The 24,480-nt window shown below is 41.5% G+C and overlaps 1 protein-coding gene across 5 annotated transcripts in view; it reads right to left on the bottom strand.

Moving 5' to 3' along the window:
- rtkna (rhotekin a) overlaps positions 1-24,480 on the bottom strand; it is a 78,568-nt gene that overhangs the window by 36,853 nt on the left and 17,235 nt on the right. The window contains exon 1 of one of the 5 annotated variants that reach the window (XM_058636498.1): positions 13,100-13,823. The exons of the other annotated variants lie outside the window; for them this stretch is intronic. Coding sequence (XP_058492481.1) covers positions 13,100-13,195 — 96 coding nt within the window. The 5' untranslated portion in view covers positions 13,196-13,823. Of the gene's footprint in view, positions 1-13,099; positions 13,824-24,480 lie in introns of those variants that run through there. 5 annotated transcript variants of the gene reach the window in all.

The raw sequence follows: 24,480 nt of genomic DNA, 5'->3' as shown, positions 1-24,480 counted from the left end.
GGTTTCACCCATTCACATGCTTCAACATGAGGTGTCTTGCTTACCATGGCTCCTAACTTCTAAAAGTTAAGTAACGTACATTTAATATCAGAAAATGACATATGATACTATATTAATATATTATTATTATAATATTATAATAAAGTGACTTCAACTTCTACCAAAGTCATTTTCTGGTAACATACTTGTACTTTTACTCAAGTATCCCCTTTAAGGTATTTTGTACAAGACTGCTAACACCAACAATAGTGTGGTTGTGAGTCAGATAACTACAGTATGACTGTCTCACACTTCCTGCTCCTGGGCTTTGACCTGGAAACAATAAAGGAAGCTGGTACACAGATGAGGAACAGTGAGGGGAAAAGGAAGCGGAATTTGGATGATCCTTTAGTGTCAAGAATGAAATAACTTGGTGTAGAATGGTACTCACTAAAGCTGCTTCAGTCTGCGACGTAACAGTCAACCAGGAAAACACTGAAGTAACAGTACACAGCATAAGCAGGAAAAGGACAGTCGTCCAGTACAATTAGTGAAGTTGAGCTACAACCTGGAGAGCTAGACTGAAGGACATGAGCTATGTTTTTAATATTGACTAGACTAAACTTACATATGTGACATTCAGACCAATGACCACAGTGTTTCACAGGGACTCGGTGCATCGCTGGGTTAATTGGGGTCAACTACAGTCCAGCTAGTAATAATAGTCTCTCACTGAAAACCCAATAGAAATCTGAGCTTGAGTTCTTCAGTCGTCTCCACTGGAGCTGAGGCGGATTAACCTTTTCATCTCCCGAGATTAGGATCACATACGCTGACATATGGACACTCATCCGCTGTAACTACACTCTCCAAGCTTCTCTTTAACAGCTTCACTAACGGTAGAGATGAATCAGAGCGACAAGGGTCAACGAGAAAGCATAAAGCATAGTCTGCGAGCTCAGCGTGATTTATCCGGACCAAAATATTATTGCAATCCATGGTATTATTGCCAAAACAGAAACAAAAGAATGCTTCAAACGGGTTAAATGTGCACAAATGTGATCAGACTAAATGATGACGTCCTGAAATGACTGGAAAGATGCAGCCTTCCCTCCAAATCAATCACTGGGAGTTTATGCCGCACAGCAATTTCAAGTCACATTTTGACAATTATTGGGATTGATGTTTTATTTTAACGATAATGAGACCAAACCAAAGATCGCTATAAATGAGGACAGTTGACACATCATTTTATCTATTCATTCTGTAATTAAATTTCATGTGAAAACTGATTGGTTGTTTATCGATTATATCGGCTCCTTAAAAATCTATTTATTGTGAGGCATGATAACATTTGAATATCGTCCCACGACTAATACGAGCACAACACACTTCGACCACACATGCAGACAAACATCTTCCCCCAACATGACCCTGAGCTTTTGACCCTAAAACCCCAAACGTGACGTCATCCAGTTCCAGCATTTGTTCCACTGATCTCATCATGGTGAGACAGAGGGGCTGTTTTTTAGAGGAGGGTGGTGTTGTTTTTGGGGGGGGTGGAACAGCTCATCCATGTCTCTCAACACCTACTGCCACAACAAGAGGCCCCTTTCAGGAGCACTAGAAGTCAGATCTACCTCAGCCTTAAGCCCCGGCTCCTGCTGACCCGCCTCCAAACCCTGGAATTCCCCCGTGACAGTTTGCCTTTAGCACTCAGATATTCCTTAACAGCACAACCATCAATCTTTTTGAGGCTGCAGGCATCCACCTACAGAAGCCACGGAGGAGTCACAGCCTCTTTGTGTTTCTGTGGCGGTGATAATAAAGATGTCAACAGATGCTCGGTGACGCCATCTGTTCAGTTTGTTACTTTCAGGCAACATCAATACTACTACATAATCATCTGAAAACAACGTTTCCAGGTAAAAACAACCTACGTCCAGATGAGTGTTTCGTCTCCATGTGAGCCGTAATCTGAGTCTATAATAACACGCTTGAAAATATATATCATGTGACTTTTCAGGGGCACTGGTTGTGTGTCTGCTGGTGTGAGCAGAAGCTGATTTACTCCTCTGGAGTTGTTTCAGAGAGAAATAATAACACAAGAAACGACAACGGTCGACGTGAAGAGCAGAGATAGCTGAGATTAGACCGACAATATTGAACATTCCTTCGTAACTTCAGCTCATGAGAGTTAGTTACAGTAATGCATGTTTAGAAGCTAACAAGATGCATTCAAAGACTGATAAGATGTCATCACTTTTGTGGAATCGACAGCATGTTGTGCTCAGACGAGCAGCTACAAAGTGCATTCAAGAAACCTCATAAACTTCTTCACTTCTGCAAACACAACTAATCCAGTAAATTAATGTTTGTTGAAATAGTCACAGTAACTGATTGGCTTTTTTTATATATAAAAAAAGCCAATCAGTTATTATATAATATAATTTATAATCAGACACTCTTGCCCATCACTAGTCACTAAGGTCAGACAACGATGCGTCACCACAGTTTTCAAACTAAGGCTACGTCCATGTTACGGCATTATGTTTGAAAACACATCAATTCTGCTCTGGATACACCTGTTGTTCATAAAGTCTTGGGGTTGTGTGTTTATTTTGGACTGGACAAACACCCACTTCCTGACTGGTTCTTATCAGCTGTGACTCCACTATCAGATGTGCAACACTTTCAGTTTCATTGTGTCAGTTGATATTTTCTTTTCATCATTGTATTTCTAAGCAAAATTAAACTAAGCAAACCACTGCAGAGGAGAAACACATGTCCAGTGTGAATGTCTATGAAGCCAGCATGTGTTGAAACTTGACAGTTTTCTGGTCTGTAAAACGGCGACAGCATCAACAGCACATTATCGGGAGCAGAATTGATGTCTGTAGTAGAGAAATGTGGACATGGCCTCGGAATCCTGAGGCCAAACACTTATGTCACATCACCGAGTCCATAACAGATGCTGGGGAAATGAGACACGGCGACAGAGACCATTACAACAACATTAGATCATGTATGAAAGAGGGAAGGGATCCTCCTTTGTCCTTGATGAAAGCAGAATGGAAAGCCTCAGATGATCAGAGGGCAGAGCTCCAAGTGCTGACAGAGATGTCCCACCTGCCAAACACACACACACACACACACAGACCGACGAGTGTCTCACAAACTCAACAGCCATGAAGGATCATGGCCAAGGATCCAGCGCTGTGTAATGATTCAATCAGACACTTTTAACTGTGCTCATTGTGCATTTAAGCAGCAAGCCAAAGTCATTCTGCTCCCTTGGACACGATTGTTGGGGTTCCAGAGGTGCTGGTGAAGTTATTGATGCTGTAAGAGTAATGGGGGAGTTTCACCGGCTGCAATTGATTTTTTTGGGCAGCTACTGGTTCCTACTGGCCCTCCTCCACCTCTCTGACTCCCACCTACTCTGATCCAGAGTGGAACTCATTTGGTTCTGAGGGTCTGACGTGGACGATGAGATCAAAACCGACAGAAATAGACTGATTTTACACGACCACACTCAAAAAGTGCCCATGCACACTGTAAATAAGCCTCATCAAAGACCAATCAAGTCGCTGCGCGAGCCATAAACTTGCACATGATCGCGCAACACAGAGCGGGACAGGGAGTGTGTGTATCTCACAGATATGCGCTTAAATTGCATCCATATGGACCAAAACAAAAGCAGCATCTACAGGCTCAATTAAACACATTACCAAGTGTGGTTTCACGCACACGTTCTAAGAAGAAAAACAGACATCTGATTAAAACAGCCTGCACCACCAGCTGCATCTTCAAGACACGCTCACATCTTTTACAGGAGGAGCGCAACGTTTTAATATCCCCCCCACTTGAGAACAGCGATCCGTGAGCTGTTGACACGGTAAGTTTAACATCGCTTTACATCCAATCTGTGCTGATTTGAATAATGCCTGCAGTTAATTCATTCCAACAGCTTAAATCGGCTCAGTTTTCATTTGCAGCAGTAGCAGCAGCACAAAAGAAAAAAAGTTAAAACCAAAGCAGAAAGTGTGGAGGAGGAAGGATAGAGTAAGGTGATGCAAAAAGGGGGAGATAGATGTGTGGAAATAAAAGGCCAAAAGCAGAGAGAGGGGCAGAGAGACAGGAGAACAGCAGAGTGAAATCATCACACAGTTTTTGGCAGAGGTACAGAGTGAGGAGGGAAGCGAATGTCTTAAAAGAGGTAGGGCAGTCTGGGAAGGAGCAGGGAATCGTGCCGATGTTTGGCTCGGTGTTTTCTCCTCCTCACTCTCCTGGCTCACTCACGCCTGCTGTTTTTCAAAGGAAACTGGCTCAGGCTGCCACATCTAACTGGTTCCTGCTCACACAGAGTGCCTATTCAGACCTGCACCGCTCCTCCTATCCGCTGCATGGGCGATGGCCGGTGTGAGGCCTGAGCTGCAGACGGGGGGGGAGTATATACAGCACCCGGGGGTGGGTGAGGTGTTGGGTGCGGAGGTGACACCAAAGGAAACACACGGTTTTTGACTGTGGTTAGCAGATTTGAGTCTGGCGGAGAGACAGGAAGACGTGGAGGAGACGGCTTTGGGCCCCTCCAGACATCCCGCATTCCATATCTGCAGAGTCTCGATGCATGTGGGCTCAAAAAAAGATTGAATTGGCAAAGTATTGTGAGGTACACCATTTATACTCTAGACAAAAGATGGAGACGGACGTAGCCCTTCGTCTGTACTTAGCGTTAATTTTGTCCCTCATTCTGTGGCGATGACAAACAAAACGGAGCAATACCACTGGAAATCGCGGGGGCAGCATAGAGTCAATACTAAATAATGAAGAAGAGTCAATATACAGGCTCTTTGACATGAAAATATATCCATCTATATGACATGAAGGCATGTTTGATTCAAGGGTCTCTCCGGCTAAGCAAGTTGTCAAAAGTCGCAGATTATAGGAAATAATCTTCCTATAGAGCCATCAGTCTTGCATTTCAAACGTTTACTCAAAGAAAATTCCATCCCAGTAGGTGGCAGTAGATGACAATGAGTCTGGCTGTCTTTAAAAGGAAGAAGAAGAAGAAGCAGAGGCATTTTTTATTGGTAAAAACTAGCGTTGATAGTTGATTTTAACCCCAAAGAAAACAAACAAAATGCCCAAAGAACCATTTAGTGAGAATAGGGCCAATGATTGAGAATACAGTATGTAGTAAACTATTAGGGTTGTCACTTTTTATCTGTTGAAACTTTGTGGTGAGAGTCCTTTAAATCCCGTTAAACGTAAAAAAGTATACAGCCTAGACGTGTATTAGACCATCTGAAGTCATTCCCGTGTGGTACAGCAGAGGGCGCTGTGAGAGGACACTGATGTCATGCTGTTCTGCTGACAGTGTAGAGGACAAAAGCGTCCTCCTGAGACGACACACCACCAAAGCATCAGAAAAGCCGTGTGTGGAAGCATTTAGGGTTTTACTCCATGTTATTAATAGCAAGAGTAATAATTGATACTGTTCGCTGAAGGAACAGCATGTCACAGAATCAAACTTCAGACTTTTGAAGAGCAGACAGCCCTACAGAGGACATATAAGCATCTTTTTTGGAAATTGTTAAACAACTAAATATATTGAGTTATGACTTTTACGTCACACGCACCATGGACGATATGAATCGGCTGTAAGGAGCTCGATGTGTGGCTCCACAGGGGAAGAGGAGAGTGCGATACTCGGCACAAGGTGTGTGTACTTGTGTGTGATGTGACACAAAGCCCCCTTTCTCCCCCTCTTCTTTACACACCATGCTAGATTTTGGCACAGAGAGCGCTGGAAAACTGGAGCGTACTGTATGTTTAGGGTGCAGATGCCAGAGACACACACGGGCAAACACAAGATACACACACTCGGCAAACAGAGTAAAAACCCATGTACATAACACTCACAAGCAAATAAAGCTGAATATATTCATTTAGGCTGTTGCTCAACTGTCGGAAACCACTTCCACCTTAATTCAGTGCAAATGAAAAAAGAAAAGAAAGTCCATTCATATGAAGGCAGTGAATTTCTGTGTGATAAACCTAATCTCTCCAATTACATCAAAGCACTCACTGCTCCATTATACGGCTTTCAGTATCAGCTTATCACACTATTTGCTCGCACATCGCCAGAGGAGACGAGCTCCACAGGAGCAGGGTGAAGTGCTCGAGTGCTTCGCTCGCGGAGGAATGCGCTTTGGCTCAGGCGCGACTGAGAGTCACAAAAGTGCCGAGCTGTTTGCTTTAGTGCACCTTCCACTGGAGCAGGCAGCTCTGCTGCTGCAACTGAGGCTACTTAAACAACTTCACAGCTGAACTAACATGCACAATGTACACACACACACACACAGATTTGATCTGCTGACAAACTGCTTCTTCATGGAAGGATATATTGATTTGCGATAGGCATCATTGGGATTTAGAAAGAATACATGGGGGTATAGTGGTTAACGCTGTTGCCTTGCAGCAAATGGCGCTTTTCCCCAACACAGTTTCAGCACAACTGGACTCGGCTCGAATATACTCTTAAGAGGAATATATATATATATATATATACACTCTTTTTTTCCCTTTTCCATTAGAGTTGCACCCGGTACTTTGTTTAGTACCTGCCAAGGTTATAGTAGTTTGGGATGTTTCATTAGTTTTAGTTTTTATTTCGTTTTGACTTTTTGTTTTTAAACTAAGTTAGATTTTATTTGTTTTAGAGCAGGTTTGCTAGTTTTTTTTTTTCTAAATGCTAGTTTTTTTTTTTCTAAATGCTTCGTTTTTGTTTAGTTCTTATCCGTTTTAGTGTTTGTTTTTTGGAACACAGAGTATTTGCGAGGTGCAAGAAAAGGTGAGAGTATTGTGTCTCAAATACAACCTTTCAAAATTGCCGGCAGGGAAAAAATAAATACACTTCATATGAACCCAAAAGGGTTATGTATGAAATTAATTTACAGAGACGAAAACTAAGCACATTTTCGCCACAATCTCATCTAGTTATATAACCACAAACCAGACTGGCCGGGCTGGGATTGGCTCCAGTGACCCGCGACCCTCATGTGGATGATAGATCCAATCCAATCCAATTGTATTCAATAAGCACAACAATAAGAGGGTTAATAAGGGGTAAAAGACACACATAAAAGCCAACAAAAGAAGCATTTAAGAACAAAAAATAAATAAAAATAACACACATAGGAAACATAGAGTAACAAAAAGTGCTGGTGCACTTCGCCACCATCCCCTGCTTCCAAAATAAAATAAAGTCATAACATTACAAATGAAACTGGAGTATAGAGCAGGTAAGCCATGGGTCTAATCCTTAAATGCACTCTTATACTATTCTTGCACAAAAAAGATTAACCTTTGGTCTCAAAACAAATTAATCATCAGGGTTGGAGATTCATCAGTCCGGCCAGGCCACAGTGCTCAAGAAGATACTGGTCAACTGTCCCATAGCAGCCAGGTTTTAACTGCCGTCAATTTGGCCTTTGGCCCTTCCAGGACCTCCTACATTTACAGAGCATGAGATATGTGAGGTCTTAAGGGAGTGAAGCTGGAAAATAATCTCTCTCCAGGCCTGAAACTCAGATGGCTTTCTACACAGCAGAGAAAAGCAAATCACCACTTTCACATTAGTGCAGTTTTATATACAGGAGACACTGGTCAGTGGACAGTCAGCTGGTCCATGCAGCTTCACCAGTGTTGTGAGATCAGATGCTGTGTGAAATACCAGCCAATGGATATTTAAGGCCGGCCCGTCCGCTCTCCTGCCTGAGGGGGGGTCGAGAATCCGCAGAACTATCCGAGGCATGGCCGCTGCTAAGTTTAGGGTTTGGGAGCGTGTGAGAGGTCAAACATGAGTCCTGGGTGAGGCAGCAAGAAACTCCCGCCTGACCCCCGTGTGAGCTCACTGTCACGGTCAGCCACGGTCAGAGGACGAGCTGCCACCGCCACATGTTAGGGTCAGCGGCAGTTTCTCCACGAAAAAATAAAAAAGGAAGGGAAATCATTTTAATCTTCCCTCAGATGATATCACTGGTATTACCAGGGGCTAGCCAGCGCTGCAGCAGCCAAATATCCCGAGCTGCAGGGCTACAGTGATCCACTGTGATCAACAACACTTGCACATAAAGAAAGCATTGTGTTTCTGCAAACAATGGCTGATTAACCGAATGAAATCCCCAATACAAATCCTGCTTTTATAACTAGGGAGGAAAAAAAACACACACACACACACACAAAGACCTCAGAAACCCCGTCACAGATGTCGACATTTAACCGGCAAAGTCACGATCAATGCAGTCAAGGCCGATCTAGACGCTAAAATTAGCCCTGGGAGAAAGTGTCCATCTACGGCCCGTTGGCTGTCAACGGGGAGAGAAGAGGGACGGAGCCCGAGATGAGGGACAACAGACGTCCAACATCAAGTAAATAAGGACAAAAACAACAGCCGCTGTGTGGTGACAGGAAATGGTGTGTGTATGTCCATTAATGGCAGTGGGTTCAGTGACACAGTGTTGTCTCTCCCGCTGGGAAACAGCAATTACATGGGACTATTTCCTGTTTCTCATCGGCCATTTCTCCACTAAAGGGGGAATCCAGTGTATCCTGTTGGTGTTTTTGTTTTTCTTACACTTCTGAGATTGTTACGGGCCTCATAAGAGAGGAGGGAAGAAAGAAAAACACTGTAGTGGAGACAGGAATGTAGTCATTCCTTCTATAGCTGACTTGTTAAAACCTGAATCACAGAAATGTTACTTCCTACTGAACTTGAGAAAAACACACTGACTCTTTCTCTCTCTCTCTCTCTCTCTTTCCCTGACACAGCAGTTAGAGGAGCTCGAGGAATGCTGGGACCTCAGGACATGCATGATCTTTTATTGTTTTTCAGGACACACCCCATTTGAGACGAACATTGCAGACAAGAAAGGTTCACCTCTCTGGATAGAGTACGTACACGATTTGAGTGACTTTTAACTAAAAGGTAACTATACTGTAGCTAAGTTTCCATTAAAGCGACCTAATGTAGGATTTCAACCTTCAAACAACACGATTATTTTGATAGCACATCAACTAACAACAGGGTAAATGTCACCTCTGTCAGCAGCTCTGCATTGCCTGCACCATCTCAAAAAGAACTTTACGACATTTTTGGACATCAGAAGTGATTTCGATAATTTTACTACAGAGGTAACTCGTATTGCTGTCTTGCAAGACTTTAATATCCAAATTCATTAGCTTTTATCCATATGAAGTGGGCATTTTGGGAGGCTGAAAACACAATTGTGGGTCCCAGAGTGAAAAAAGCCGCCCTTCTGTTGTCATTGCCTTCTTGCGTTTGGAGTTACTACACAGCTTGCAAGCTCCATGTGTTCTGATCTGTTAATAGTGTATTTACATACAGACCTGGCATATACAGTATATACTACAGCGACTTGAGTCGCTTTGAGGGGGGTTTTGAGTGTATGAGGACATTTATTGAAATGATGCTGTGTTTATTGAAACAATTTCTCCTTTTATCCCCTAGAGAGAAATGCATAAGATTTGATTTATGTTATTTCTAAGCATATTCTCTTAGTTGCTGAAACTGTTGCCACTGGACGGGACTCATTTGTATCTACTTTCATCGAAAACACCAACTGTTACATCTCCCTCAAGCCTTAAAAACACCTTTTCCAAGTTTTCTGTTTCCATCCAGGTGTTTGAATGCACACATTGTGCATAAAAAAACATGCTGATGGAAACCCACCTTATGTTGCTGCAGAAGAACAACAACAAAAGGAACGTTCACAGCGTAATAACTGTAAGTTGCGACGATGCAGCCCGGAGCAAACAGCATCCATAGCTATACAGCTGAAATTACAGCGAGACTGTGGGCTGTGCAGCTCAGCCACATACAAAGAATCCCTGTCTCATAAACCCACCCAGGCAGAGGAGACATGGGGGGAGGTAGGGAGGGAGGGAGCGAGAGAGAGAGAGAGAGAGAGTGACTTCAGGGAGTGAGCATGTGAGCAAACAAGTGAAACTGTTTACCAGCAAAAACACCCATGAGTTGAGGACGAGCCACCACTTTGGTGTCTCCCGTGTTGATGCAGTGTAATCACCCTGACCTGTGTGACCTCTCCCTGTGAACAGGAGGACAGTGATAAGAACTTTTTCTCACACGGTCAAATGACAGCTCATCACCTCGTCAGCGCACACTACCTGTCCGTGCTAATTCATTTACACACTGAGGCCAGAGGACGGTTAAATGCACAAAGGTCCAGACAGACGGTCAGTCGTGTTGTCTGCATACCAACATGATGCAGAAGCGCTCGATCCAATCATGGGACAAAGTACCACTTATCTGTCCACATCATCATAAAAGTCCCTGTGTCACAGAGTCGTAATCTAATTAGTACCTGATCAACCTGTAAGCAGAAAAAGACCTTGCGATAGCCAATTTGTGCCTGCGACGTTCAGGCCGCGGGCTATAAAAGACTCAAGAAAATCACTTTTACAACAGGGCTCTGTAGTTTAATGACACTTGAAGACAATTAGTGAAACTTAACATCCCACGAGCAGAAGAGACGCCACTTCAAACGAGCTACACAAGTTGGCAGTGCATGTGTCATTTCACGTATCTGCTGCTGTGTGACTAAAAGCCATTCTCTGTGGCGGTTGGCACAGGTAACAAAGCAGCACCTCGTGCTGCAGGTACGACACATATCACCCTCTCACGCAGCCCTCTTGTCACACGGCTTACGGCCATTTGAGCAAAGCTTTCAACCGACACAGTGATACAGGGGAAAAAAATAAATCTGCTTTTTACACCTCCAAACAGCTGCAGCACAGACAGTCGGTATCTTCTCAGATCCTGAGGCCAGAAAATGAAATATATCACAATTTCCCTCCAGAGTTCTTGCCACATTTCCAATAGACATGTGTCTCCAATTCGCCTGAACTTAGCTAAGGATGAGACAGACACGTTGGCCTCAACCATCCATACAACTGTGTTTATTTCAGATTTTGGATTGGATTTTCAAACAAAAATAATCTTCAAAAGAAAAATAAGATACAAAAGAACGGTATGCAGGTTCACTGGACGTGCACATGCAGGTATAAACAGGGAGGTGAATTTCTCCTCGGCAGTCAATTGCATAGTTTCAGAAAGCTTACAAGTAGGAGTCTGAACAATACATCGTTTTCCATGAGCAAATTGCAGAAGTTGCAATTTAATTCTTCTATGTCTGACTGTTTATTTTTAAATTATTTTAAATCTATTACGCACTGAATATTGTGAACCTTGACTCGAAAGACAACATGCAATATGTGTAAGAAAAATGGCAACGAGATGTTTCCCCCTTAATTTTAAAGCCATGCAAATAAGAAACAATAACAGTGTTAAAGTAAGAGTGGGGTGAAACTGAAAGTGAAAGTGTGAACAGAGCGTTTGATTTCACAACAGATAAATGAGCCATGAGTCACGGGGAGCAAATACAGGTAACTGCGTCAACATCTCAACCGACTCGGTGTTTACAAACTTCACCATTTTCAGGATTCTGAAATTCTGAAATGAGTAGTGTGGATGGCAGGCATATAAGACGAGACAGAAAATATGCATTTTTGAACAAAAAAAGCCTCAGTCAGCAGGTTTTTTTAAAAGTCTCAATTGTCAGGGCTCAAAAACAGAGAGATAAAATGTGTTTGTTTGGTCCATAAAATGGTGAAAAATGTCAATCAGTGGTTCTCAAACCTGAAAATGATGACGTTCTGAAAACATCTGGTTTTGTCCACAAACCAAAATGACTCCGTATTAATGATTTCTTTGTTAAATGGAGCAAAGAAACCAGTAAAGCATCCACATTAAGAAGCTGAAAAGTCTCAAACTCAAACCAACTCATCGATTATCAAAATAGTTGACGATTCATTTAGTAATAAAATAATTGACTACTCGTTTCAGCCCTAATTGTAAGTATAAAAAAGTTTATTTATAAAGATACCCTTTATAACACATGGTAGTGTGGACGGCAGGCGTATCCAGAGAAGAATAGAAGCATTTTCAAACAAAAACAGTGTAATGTGGAAGCAGCCAACAACACTGCCCCTAGTTGTTTTCAACCAAAATAAAAAAGTGTAGTCAACTTCTTAACTCGCAGGTAAGATATTAAATCAGAAAGTAAAGCTTAAATTATATACAGTGTGGACGACAGAAGTGTGGATGAAACCAGACTTTCTTCGTAACCGAGACTGTGGGAATTTGCCAAGAAAAAAAGTGGTAAGACTTTTTTTATGTTGCATGAATCATTACTTTCTGTGCGTTTTGTAGAACAACACTAATCAGCCCACCCACCCACAAACACATCAGTACACATGCACATACACACACTTCTATAGGAAGTCCACGGCCATGTGTGCAGCTGTGGACTGTGTGTGGAACCCTGATGGACAGAGAGACACAGACAGAGAGGGACATGCAGCTGCAACGTGCAGCACTGTTTTCTATTTACTGTCAGACAGAGAGAACTTTTGCTGCGCGTAATGAAAGAGGGAGAGACCACACCAGCGTCAGCCCGGCGTGTAACACTGAGAGATTCTTCAACAAAACTCTGTGTAAACTCTACATCACACTGGGGCACAGCTGCAGACTCAAGTTAACACAACAATGCACTGTGCTGTGTGTGTATGTGTGTGTGTGTGAGAGAGAGGGGGGGGGGGGGGGGGGGGGGGGGGGTGTTGGACATGACTGAAAATAGATTTCAGTCATCAACCATGTTCTCATAATCGCAGCGGACAGACAGTGAATAAAAAAAGATATTAAAGCCATTCGTCTTGGGACACATGCATTGACTTCCATTCATTTGGATGGAAGCCCATTCAAAACCTTATAGCTCAACCCTAACCTTAACCAGACAAAACATACAACTAACCTCAATTTAACCCCCAACTTTACCCAGTTTCTCAAAAATTAAATGATGTCTCAATAAGAGCATGAGTGACTACCGGTCCAGAAAAGGCAACAAAAACGAGCACACAAACACACACACACGTTGCGTAAAAACAATTACCAGCAGCGCAGAGAGCAGCAGAAAAGTGCGCTGTGGGTCAGAAACAAGACAATCAGGACATTTACCTGTAAACTCAGTGCAATCTGCCGGATGTACATCATATTTAGATCCTCTAATATCCACAGTTTCTCCTCCATGTTTGCGAACTTGTCAACTGGCATCGTGATTTTCTTTTTTTTTTAAAGGCAAATATCCACGGAAATTAAAGTTGATGCTCGGACTCTAAGCCGCTGTCACGCAGGTAGCGCGGAGACGAAGTTCATTCTGACAGTCTGTGAAGGAAAATCAGTGCGTAAAACGGTGCGTAAAAGTTCGGTTACTCATCCAAAAACACGCTCGAGCAGTAGCTCCGCCAGAGAAGACAAGAGGTGGAGAGAGAGTGGATGACAACATCAGCTGCACTGAAGTAACCCTGAAAATAAAATCCCCCCCCTCAACGCGTTCACGTCGCGTTTTCTTCTCCTTCTCCTTCTTCTTCTTTACTTTTCTCCGGGCAACAAAGATCTTCTCAAACACCCACAGTCATCGCGCAGCGGCAGCGGGGGAAGAATGGAGTCTTTTAAAAATCGACTTCTTCTCTTTGTGTCCCCGAGTCCTGACTGTGAAAGCCGTCTGTCCTCTGTGTGACAAGAGCGACCCTCTCCACAAAAGGGCATCGCCTCTGCGGGAGTGAGCGGCACAAACCAGCCCACTGTGCGCGTCCTGGCGCTTCTCAAACCTCAGCCACAGCCACAGTTACAGCCACTGCTGCTGCTGCTGATGCATTAACCCCTGCGACGCTTTGATGATGACGATGATGATGGTAATGAACTTTTTTTTTCTTAACAAAGAAGAAAGCACTGAAGTCTTGAAGCATCCACACCCTTAAAAAAAACAAATATCAAATACCTCAGCACCACACCAGCATAGCAGGGGTGTAGAGCTTTGTTCTTTTTTACTGGCTTGATAGTAAATGGAGGAATTAGAAACCACATTTAATCTAAAACCACACCCTAAACCCATGCTGCTCAAACTGTGGCATGTGTACAGCCAGTGGTACATGGGCTTCCTCTGGTGGTACTTGGTGAGGAAATCAGAAATACTGCTCTACTGTATGTACCAGGGTATGTGATCGAAAGTTTGGCCCAGAGTGAGTAGAAAATGAAATCAATTATATTAAAAAGCAGTGTGATAGTTGCATTTGTTTGTATAAACATTATATTTTAATGTGCCTTCAAAGTAGTTATTGCATATTTTGCAGTATTTTGTATACTGTAATTTACAGATGTTAGATTTAGCAGTAATTTTGCATTTTTTTGTGCGTAGAGATATTACTGTGATTTAGCACTGAATTAATACTATATATTAATATAAACCCATTGTTGTAATGCCATATAGTATATACTGTATTCAGTGTTCTTTCTGTATAAATATAGAATCTGACTGTAACTTCACTGTAGATATACCACATATTAATATGATTTTGTAGTATTTTTCTGTATAGAATGTGTGTACTGTAATTCCACAGAGGTTAAACACAGTATGTGACTGTGACTGAGGGGTTTTCCTGTATAATTGCTGTATTTAAGAGTATAAATAAAACTGGGGAGAAAGTAATTACTGTAGTAGACTTTCCTTTTATGGCCACACCTATTAAACTTTGACAATAAAACTGAAAAATATGGGTCCGGCATCAAAATGTTAAAGCCAGTGAATGATAATGATGCATAATTCATAGTAAAAATGTACAACTAAAATATTTTTACAGTGCAGTCTGACTCAGAAATAGCCTGTAGGTGTGACTGGCTACACGAACAAATCTACTGTTAAATATTATTTTTAAGAACAAAAATCATTGTGTAATTAGGCTCCGATTAACCATGAGCACAGAGAGCATAAGCAAACATGTGCCTCAGTAGGTCAAAAGGTCAAAAGCATTTTGCCAAGTCAAATACATATTTCATAGCACATTTTTTTCCCCCAGTGTCTCAGTTGGTTTCAATTTTTTATCACTCATCCCTTTAAATATTAATTTAAGTCTCTCTTGGCAATTCTTTCCACATCCAACAAAAATATCAGCTCACAATTTCACATTTAGTGCTGCAGGAGTTTGGATGTTAAGGAAAATACGAGAGCGTTGTTGTTGTTGGACGGAGAAATATTTCCTTATAGACGACAAAAGTCATCGTCACTCCAGCTGTTTGGCAAGTTTCCTCAAAACAAGATGAAGTTCAGTCCGAGGTTTTTGTCTTGGGCTGCAACTAACAATTGTTTCCATCATCGGTTCATCTGTAGATTATTATATATATATATATATATATATATATATATATATATATATATATATATTTCTTCAGTCTGCTTTATGTATCCACACTTTGTACAAACACAGAAATAAAATAATATACTACATAAACATTAAACACATGAAGGAATTTCATGTATGAATTTGGAGGAATTTTGTTGCACATTTTGCACATGACAATAAAGCCTTTGAATCGTTGAATCTACAGATTAAACTCTATTGCAATAATCTTCTGGAATCTACATCTATCTATGCTCTATAAATAAATAAAGTCATAATAAAAACAAAAAAAAAGAGAGACGATGGCATAGCGATACTCAGCTGGAAAAGAAAGAGAGACGACTGCAAACACGTTGAAGCACGACTTGTGGAAAAATGCAAAGAAACGCCCAGAAAAGTTTCAGATTCAGCAGTTTGAGGAGATAAATGCATCTTGTACCCGTCCGCCGGCATGCCCGCGCTCTGCTGCTGTATACACCCAAACGCTCCCTCATCAGGTCTGATAGTTTTGCTTGACAGAGCCCCTCTGTCACATAAAGAACGCATAAAACAATGAACGTGACATCGTTTATGTTCACAAAGACTCCTTAACAAAAGTTACATACTGCGGCTTTAACATTTGGCCGTAGACTTTTTGGGAGATTCTGGTTTTTTTTTTGTTTTTTTTAGTCCTTGTGACACTTCAGCCACAAATCGTCTCAGACAGCGTGAAAACCTCTGCACCACGTTAATCCTGGACCCCGTAACAGCTGTTGTGTCAGATGTTTGTTTCCTTCCTGGAGGTGTGGGTAGGGCCGAGCCCACCCCTCGACAGGAAACCGAGGCGTCACATTGTGCTGCTCACTTTGAGCCACATTAACGTCCACACACATTATTCTGGTATTTCAACCAACACTGACTCACTTACAGAGGAGCAGGGACTTCCACAAGAGATCAACCAGAGGAAGAAACTCACTCTGTGAAGGAAGTTTTAAGGAGGTGGTGTTAGTTTTTTCTTCTTCTCCACTTTTACATGACACACACACACACACACGCCCATATGGCCCTCCATCACTGCAGGGCACGTCCTCTCAACTGTTTTACACGAGCAAACAGTGAAAACAAAGCAGCTGTAAAGCCCCCTTTCACCTCGGAGCAGGGCAGCAGCAGGGCAGGTCACTTCCAAAAGAGAAAAAATCCTCCACCCCTCGAGGCTTTAAATCACCCGGCTAATCTGTCGCAGACACCAGCAAATACGCGTGGGCAGAGCAGAGATTTATTGTTGTTGAGGTGGAAAGAGAAATAGTTGAGGTGAATGAACAGAAGGAAGGTTACGGGAGCTCACACAGACTCTCTGGTGTCCTTGTAGGAGTGTGTGTGCTTGTATTTGTCACCTCTCTAGGACCTTTTCTGGCATAAACACTGACCTTGTCAGGACCAGCTAGTCCTCTTAGGAGACCAAAACGTGGCAGAACCTCATCTAAAGAACTGGTTAAGTTAAGGGTATAAGATTTAAATTGTGGTATGATTAAGGGTTTCAATGCTGTGTCCTTAAAAGGATAGCTGCACAAACCTGTGTGTAAATTAATATCCAGTCAATTTTCTATTAAAGTTGCTGCTGAAGTGGAAATGATTCACTTCACAAGTTCTCAAACAACATAAACAACCACACAGAATTGGGATTAAACAAGCTTTTACTCACTTAATGAAGTTGTGCAGTTCATGTCTAACTGATACATTTGAACATTAACAGGCAAAATAATAATTTAGGAATGTAAATGTATGTCATACAAGTACAGACATGTGACAGGTTTGTGCTGGTCATCGACAAATAAATAGATAAGAAATGATCAAATGTAAATAAAATACGACATTAAGACCAATAAGACCTGTGACTATATGAAATGTACAGGGACCATTATCCTACGCCAGTGTTAGCGGAGCAGGGGAATAAAGCATGAGGCTTTTTAAATCTGACAGGTAGATGTGTCAGGACAAAGGAGAAAAGGTGACAGAGAAACAAGAACGCATGCCGACAGGATTGGTAACGGAAGGGTTAAAAACACTGGTGTGTAAAATCCTGCATGTCATAGACAAACTTTAGTCAAACTCTGCAGCTCTGTGCAAAGAAGAAACTGTGCATGAATGTGGTGATATTTGACCAGCGACTCGGCTACATTACCATCGCAATATCACAATAATTGTCATACTGTGGACTTGATGCCATTTAATACCCATTTTTTTCATACCATGCCATCTTTGGAGCCTTTATGACAGTGGTCAGCATCAGTATCTGGCCGGGCAAATTAAATGATTTGCTTATCTTGAGAAAAAATATGTGATTTCTGAAAATTCTGATTCTGAAAAATATGAATTTATAACGATAGATTCTGTTGCTAGAATTGACAGTTAACCCAAACTACAAACACTGCTGTTGTCATGGCGATAGCCAGGTTTGGGGAGTAAATGTCCATAAAAAATAACTACTTGTGTTATATGTTAGGCTCCAAGAAGAAGCAGTAATTCTTGATTAAAGACAACGTCCACATTATTGTTAACTTAAGGCAGCAGACGTAGGTTTTTTTTGTTTCCGACTGAAGACGTTTTATAGATACCATGCTTTGGCCCAGATATTTGGCCCTGGACCATCCCTGCTTCATGAGTCTCAGTTTAAACAGCGGTTCCTTAAGCAGAACATGTTGCAGGTGAATCCCTGTGCAGCGAAACACACAAACACTGACACTGCACAACAAAAAGTCTCAGAGGCTGAACCAAAAACAGCAGAAAACAGCCATTATCTCAATGACAGGACAGGAGAGGGCGAGCGGCTCAAACACAGAGCTGCAGCACTGCTTCCAGGTCTGCACTCAGATATACACAGACAACAGATTAGAGAGAGAAAGAGAGAGGAGGCCTTCAGGCCTGACTGGGATTCATGCTATGTTAAATGGTGATTACCAACTGATGGGGTGGTGGATTAGCAGCTTGTGACTAAAGGGCTGATCTGACTGTAACGGGGCCAGATGTGCTAATTGGGCGCCGTGAGGGAGGAATGAAACCAGAACATTAGAGTTAAGCAGTTAATCCAACAGCAACTCTGAGGTTTGATCAAAACTGCCAGGATTAAATGAAGCGCCGACAGGAAACACTTGTTCCAGGAGAAAATCCTTCCCTCGGAACACACACGCACGCACACACACACACACGCGCACACGTACGTACAATAATAACCTCTGCAGAAAAGGTTCAGGGAAGGTTTCAAAACAATTCCCGGTGCCCTTCTTGTTCCTGTGTGGAGGAATATAGACGACTTCCTCTGTTCACACACCTAATCAGCTGGAGGAAACCTGCTGAAGTGCTGCTGCTGCTGCTGCTGCTGCTGCTGCGCCTCAGGGACATTGTATTGTATGTGGGTGTTTGCAGTGGAGAGAGAGAGAGAGAGAGAGAGAGAGCGTAGTTATTATAGTGGAATGATGTGGAGATCATATCCGATTACAACTTCTTCACGTTTGTTTGGTGAAATTTGAGTTGCACTATCCATCCAATTTCTACCAGGTTATCCTCCACATGAGGGTCGTGGGGAGCAGGACATGGGGTTAAACCCTGGACCGCTCACCAGTTCATCACAGGGCAAACAACCGTTCACTCTCACGTTCTCACCCCATGGTCAATTTAGAGTGTCCAATAAACCTAATCCCCTGGATTATGAGAGGAAAACCCACGCCAACATGAGAAGAACAACTGGTGACCTTCTCGCTGCAAGGCAACAATGCTAGCCACAGTACTACTGTGTGGACACTGATTTACAATATCATTTCTTTTGAAGTTGAGCTTGATTTCAATGTTAATGGATTAAAAATGTGATGGGGAAATGATCAAATTAATACAGCAGCTATGATTCTGCAAGGATGGTAATTCGGATCATCGATTTTTCATTTTTTTTATTTTGCATACCTGTTCACTTAAAGCATATTTATTTTATATTGCTGATATATCACAGTAACAAGTGAATTTCCCCCGTGTGGGATCACTAAAGTCAAATTTAATCTAATCTAAGCTCCACACATTCATATTCCCATTTGTGATGATGTTAAATTACCTCGGCAGTTTCTTTACTATATTTTATCTCACACGATTATTGGGTCCAAATACTTTTATTCATAAAGTGTATTATTAAATTCCTGCCTTTGAGAATCACATGCATGTTTGCGGTGGATTTTATAATCACAATCAGAACAGCTTTCAGTGGCTTCTGTTATAATGGCATAATTGCAAATCTCATTTTGTCCAGATTGCGATCAGATTATGTGAAAACCAGCACAAAAACTGATTTCTTTCACATCTTTATAACAGGATTTGTTGCACTGTTAAAAACTTTGTTTTGATGGAGCTGCATTTCACTCCCGAAATCTCAGTTAATCAGATGGTAAATCTGTTTTCATACCTTAAAGAGTGTAAAAAAACCAAAAGAAATCAGGCTGACGATTATCATATAAATCAGATTTTTCCAGCTTCTCATCAGCACAATCTCGCTGCCTCAGATTCAGAAACAAAAGCCTCTGTCAGCGCAGGCTGGAGACAAACCCAGTCCAAAAACCACAACAAAGAAACCCCGACTGTCATCTTCTCGACCCAATCTGAGAACAGAACCACACCCACACCGCGACTGCCTGACTCACTGACTGAGACATGCACTACGTACACAGACAGGAACCTACACTTACATACACAAATACAAAGCCAGGCATAAACACACATAAACAAACACTGTGGGAACCAACACACACACAAACACACACACCCAATCCCAGAGTACCAGAGTGTGAGAGAGCCTGAAAAGAAATGACAACAATTTATGGTCCATATTAGGATAAAACATGTGACTTAAATTAGCATTTGGGGATTTTTATTTCTTGTTGTGTAAGGGGAGATTTAATTATTGTTTAAAAGATTCAGTGTGTAAGGATTACTGACATCTACTGGTGAGACTGCAGATTGCAACAAAATGGAAAACTTCTATGTTCTTTTTCCAGAAGCACACGTTTTCTTTTTTACGAAATGAACGCAAAGTATGGTAAAAGGCTACGTCCGTCTCCATCTCCATCTTAAAGTATAAATGTGCCTCAAGGCGATGAGGAAAGGGTTTTTTAATGAAAAAATTAAGAAACGACACGCTAATTTATACATCCTCCTAAATGTTACACAGTGGACCTTCAAGAGTCATCAAAAAATCTAAATAAATGAATAAGTTCATAACAAAGCATAGCATTTTACATTGCTGCCTGATTGTGCTCTGAATGTCAGAATAAGGATAGGTTGCTCCGTCTAGGCCTTTTCTTTGTGATAAAAGTGAGTGTATTTTCCAGCCCATTTGTCCTGAAAATGCCAGGCAAAGCACAAGGTTACAAATATGATCCTGTGAAATATGTGCCGTCACACAGAAAAAGGAGGTTTTTACAAAAGGATTACAGGAAGATAAAAATGAAACGTTGGGAGCGTGCATGCTTACAAAAGGAAATAAATCAAGATGGAAACGGACACATAAAAACAGCAACCGTTCTGGAGTCAGTCGATTCCCCCCCCCCCCCCAAAAAAATGGATTTGAATATCACAGGACTTCAATTACACAGCTGTGTTACGGCAGGCTGTGGGTCACGTCTGCTCGGCTCGACGACGGCGGCGCGTGACGAACTGTGAAACCAGACGTATCATCGAGAAATTCCCCCCCAGAGGTCGCGAGTGGGGCGTGAAAAACCTGCCATAACTCAGACGCAGAGACAGAGTAACGACACTGTAAACCTCACAGACACAGTCTTCCTTGTTATTAGGTGTATCACATTCACTCTGTGATGTCTGACTCACTCTGACTTAAAGATCAGAACATGACGACACAAAGTCCAGTGTACAGAAAACAGCCACTTTATTAGGTACAACTGTTCAACCGCTGGCTAATGCAAATCAACACCTGACCGTGTTACTCGCACTTTATACTTCATCCTTCATTCTACCTCAAAAGTGCTGCTGCTACCTCATTCATATGTCTATGGTTACATTTCCATAATGATAATAAGTGTTTTCATAATTCTAGGCCGTCATTACCACCGTCTGTCTTACTGTCTGTGTTTTCTTTGTATCCTGTGATGACATCAGGACGATTCACTCACAAACTCAGTTGCCAAACAAATCAACAAGTCCATTCAAAATATAATAAAATAACCCGCAGTAAAATGACTTTGGTCATACCTGTCCTTTGTACACCTCAAAGTGCGTAAAGTGCACAGTATTAGCTGTAACTACTTAACATAAAAAATAAACACTTTTTGTTTTATCTCGGCTGCATGAAATCAAAAAGGTGCACAATATTAGCATTAGTTTCCTCTTTGAAATAAGGTAAACATGTGTCATATACGACCCACAAACATCTCACAGTACCTTTAACAGGATACAAAAACTAGAAAACAGAAAACTAGTGTGTAGGAATATAGAAGCCGAAATAAACTGAATAGCCACTAGGGGGCCAAATGATGGCTAAAGTACAAACGACACACGCCTCAAATACTAATGAACTATTTTGATAATTGATAAATTAATTTCAGCTTCTTTGATCCATATCCAAGAAATCCTTAAAACTGAATGATTTATTTGTGGACAAATAAGACACTTGAGAACATCGTCTCTTTCAGGTCTGGGAAAACATTTTTTGAACCAAACAACTTGATTCATTGATTCAGTGAGAAAACAACTGACAACTTTAATATATCATGAAGAATAATCGTTAGCTGCAAAACTAAGGGAGACGAAGGAAACACTTGATTTATCACGCCAGTAAACATTTCCCCCTGTGGAGTCTCACTCTCCAGTTTCAGGTCTTCTTCACTTATCAGAGAATAAGTGATGCTTCTGACTGTGATACACATGTTTGGCTGTGTGTTACAGCCCTACAGGTTATAAAAGATGAGGAATGAGGACACGTCTGCACCCTGGCCATCCCGGGGTTTTGTACACAAACACACACACATGCCATTACAGAGGCAATTCAGCAGCGTGTGGGGAGTATGAGCAGCGTTCCCTGGCTGCTTCACATCATCACCGGTGACTTTCAAGGAACATAACCTCAGTCAGTCACATGAGACGAGAGCATCTCGTCATTTTTGAAAGAGACACTGACTGTGTCTGCAATTCATCTCCACCGATCTCCACTTATCTCAGAGTGTGTGTGTGTGTGAGTGATTCACATAGTTTAAAAAATAAATAACTGCATGGCCTTCTAAAATTACAATGAGTGGCTTCAGGCTGAACACAAAGTGAGTGTCCAGTCTGTAAACAAAAGGCAAATGAGGAGGAGTACCTCTCGTTGCTTGAGCTGAAGTGGAGCAATGGCTCCCTCTGCAGGGCAGCAGGAGCAACACAGCCAGCTCTGACACCATGTGACCCTAACCCAACACCAGACACTTCACTGATCACTAATAATGACATAGGCAGTGCGTGAGTGTCAACAAAAGTTAATAATGAACTAAATGAAGGGTCGTCTGTTTTGGTCATCAATTAATTAAAGTTGTGAGCTTCTTTAATTTGAATATTTTCTGGTTTCTTTGCTTCATGTAAAGGAAGAAATCACTAAAACTGAATGATTTTGATTTTGGACAAAACAAGACATTTGAGAACATCATTATTTTGAGGTTTGGGGAAACATTTTTCAACATTTTTCTAACATTTCATGGACCAAACAACTAATCAATGTGAAAATTATTTTATAATTATATTTTAGATGGATAAAACAGTATAAAACTGTGCACATCTCCATTTCTAAATGAATGAGTTCTACATCCATCTTAACCTTCTTAAGAATACATTGCTTCATCTCACTGTTTACAAAACGGAATTTTGTCAACTGTTCACTCTCCTGAACCAAACTCCATAGAGAAAACTGCTGTTTTTAGCTCATTTGGACACAGGAGCTGCTGGTCTACTGCTGCCCCGTGTGGTAACTTTGTGTCACTGAGGTAAATCTGAACAAAGGGTTTTTAAACACAGACGTCCAAACAACAAATGAACAAACAATAAGTTGAATGCATACTTATGGAGGCAGCATTGGTTCAGCAACTCCTGTGCTGTGATGTAAAATCGCTGTTTTTTACTATGGGCTTTGGTGCAGGAGAGTAAGTGGTTCACAAACATCACTTTCCAGGCAGAAAATGCCGTCTACTGGCAAGACAGAGCCCTAAAAATGTATTATTTAGATATCATAGAGTTAAGGTGATGTGGATTTTCTTGGAGGAACGGGGTTACAATGTGTTTCCAGTGAGATCAAGCATCCTTGTGTCATGCTGGAGCTTACAGACATCCCCCAAACTATCCCTTTAAAAGGCAAATGACTTACGTTACAGCAGCAAAGGAATAATAGACGGACTGATGAATAGACAATAATGGATAATAAATACAGAAATAAACACATGTAAGAATGTGTCTGTTCAGTCTCTGTCTACATCTGTGACTGAATAAAAACACATTTGTTTCTCACAAAGACACGAAGATGAGTTTCACAGACACGAGTAAAGAGAGACAGAGACACAAAGAGATGGAATAAAAAAATACAACACATTGTTCCAAAACCAGAAAATCTGTGCTGTTATTTGCCATGAGATCACTCTCCTCAGACTCTCCTCAGACCATAAGACAACTTTTTTTTTTGCTGCTTGTAGTAAACGAACGTCTGAGGCCACGGATTTAAACATCTGCAGAAACAGTATAAGAATCTAAACATCTGCCAAGAAGACATGTGGGAGGCCACGTCTCAAACTGACAGGCGGAGGAAGGAGCGAGGGGGACGGGACGGACAGATTCTAACAAAAGTTAATTTAAATAAACTATTTGTGTCTCTTTCTTTGTGTTTTAACTTATGATTATCCTCTTAATCCAGCAACAACCACTGTCATTTAAAGAAGTTAAATCACAGATTGCACGACGTGATCAAAAATAGAGATGAAACAATTAAATGGATCGACAACTATTTTGATAATCGATTAATCGGTTCTAAGCTTTTTTCATTATTAAAACAAGGTTGACGATTGTTGAAGCTTCTTAAAAGTGAATATTTTCTTAATTGATTTGCTCTGACTGACAAAGCAATCATTAAGATTTCATAATTTTGATTTGTGGACAAAACAAGATAATACCGAACAA

Source organism: Solea solea, chromosome 8 (genome assembly GCF_958295425.1).
Source record: "Solea solea chromosome 8, fSolSol10.1, whole genome shotgun sequence".
NCBI classification, from domain to species: domain Eukaryota; kingdom Metazoa; phylum Chordata; class Actinopteri; order Pleuronectiformes; family Soleidae; genus Solea; species Solea solea.
Note: the sequence above shows the minus strand (reverse complement) of the source record. Positions and strands in the feature narration are given on the sequence as shown.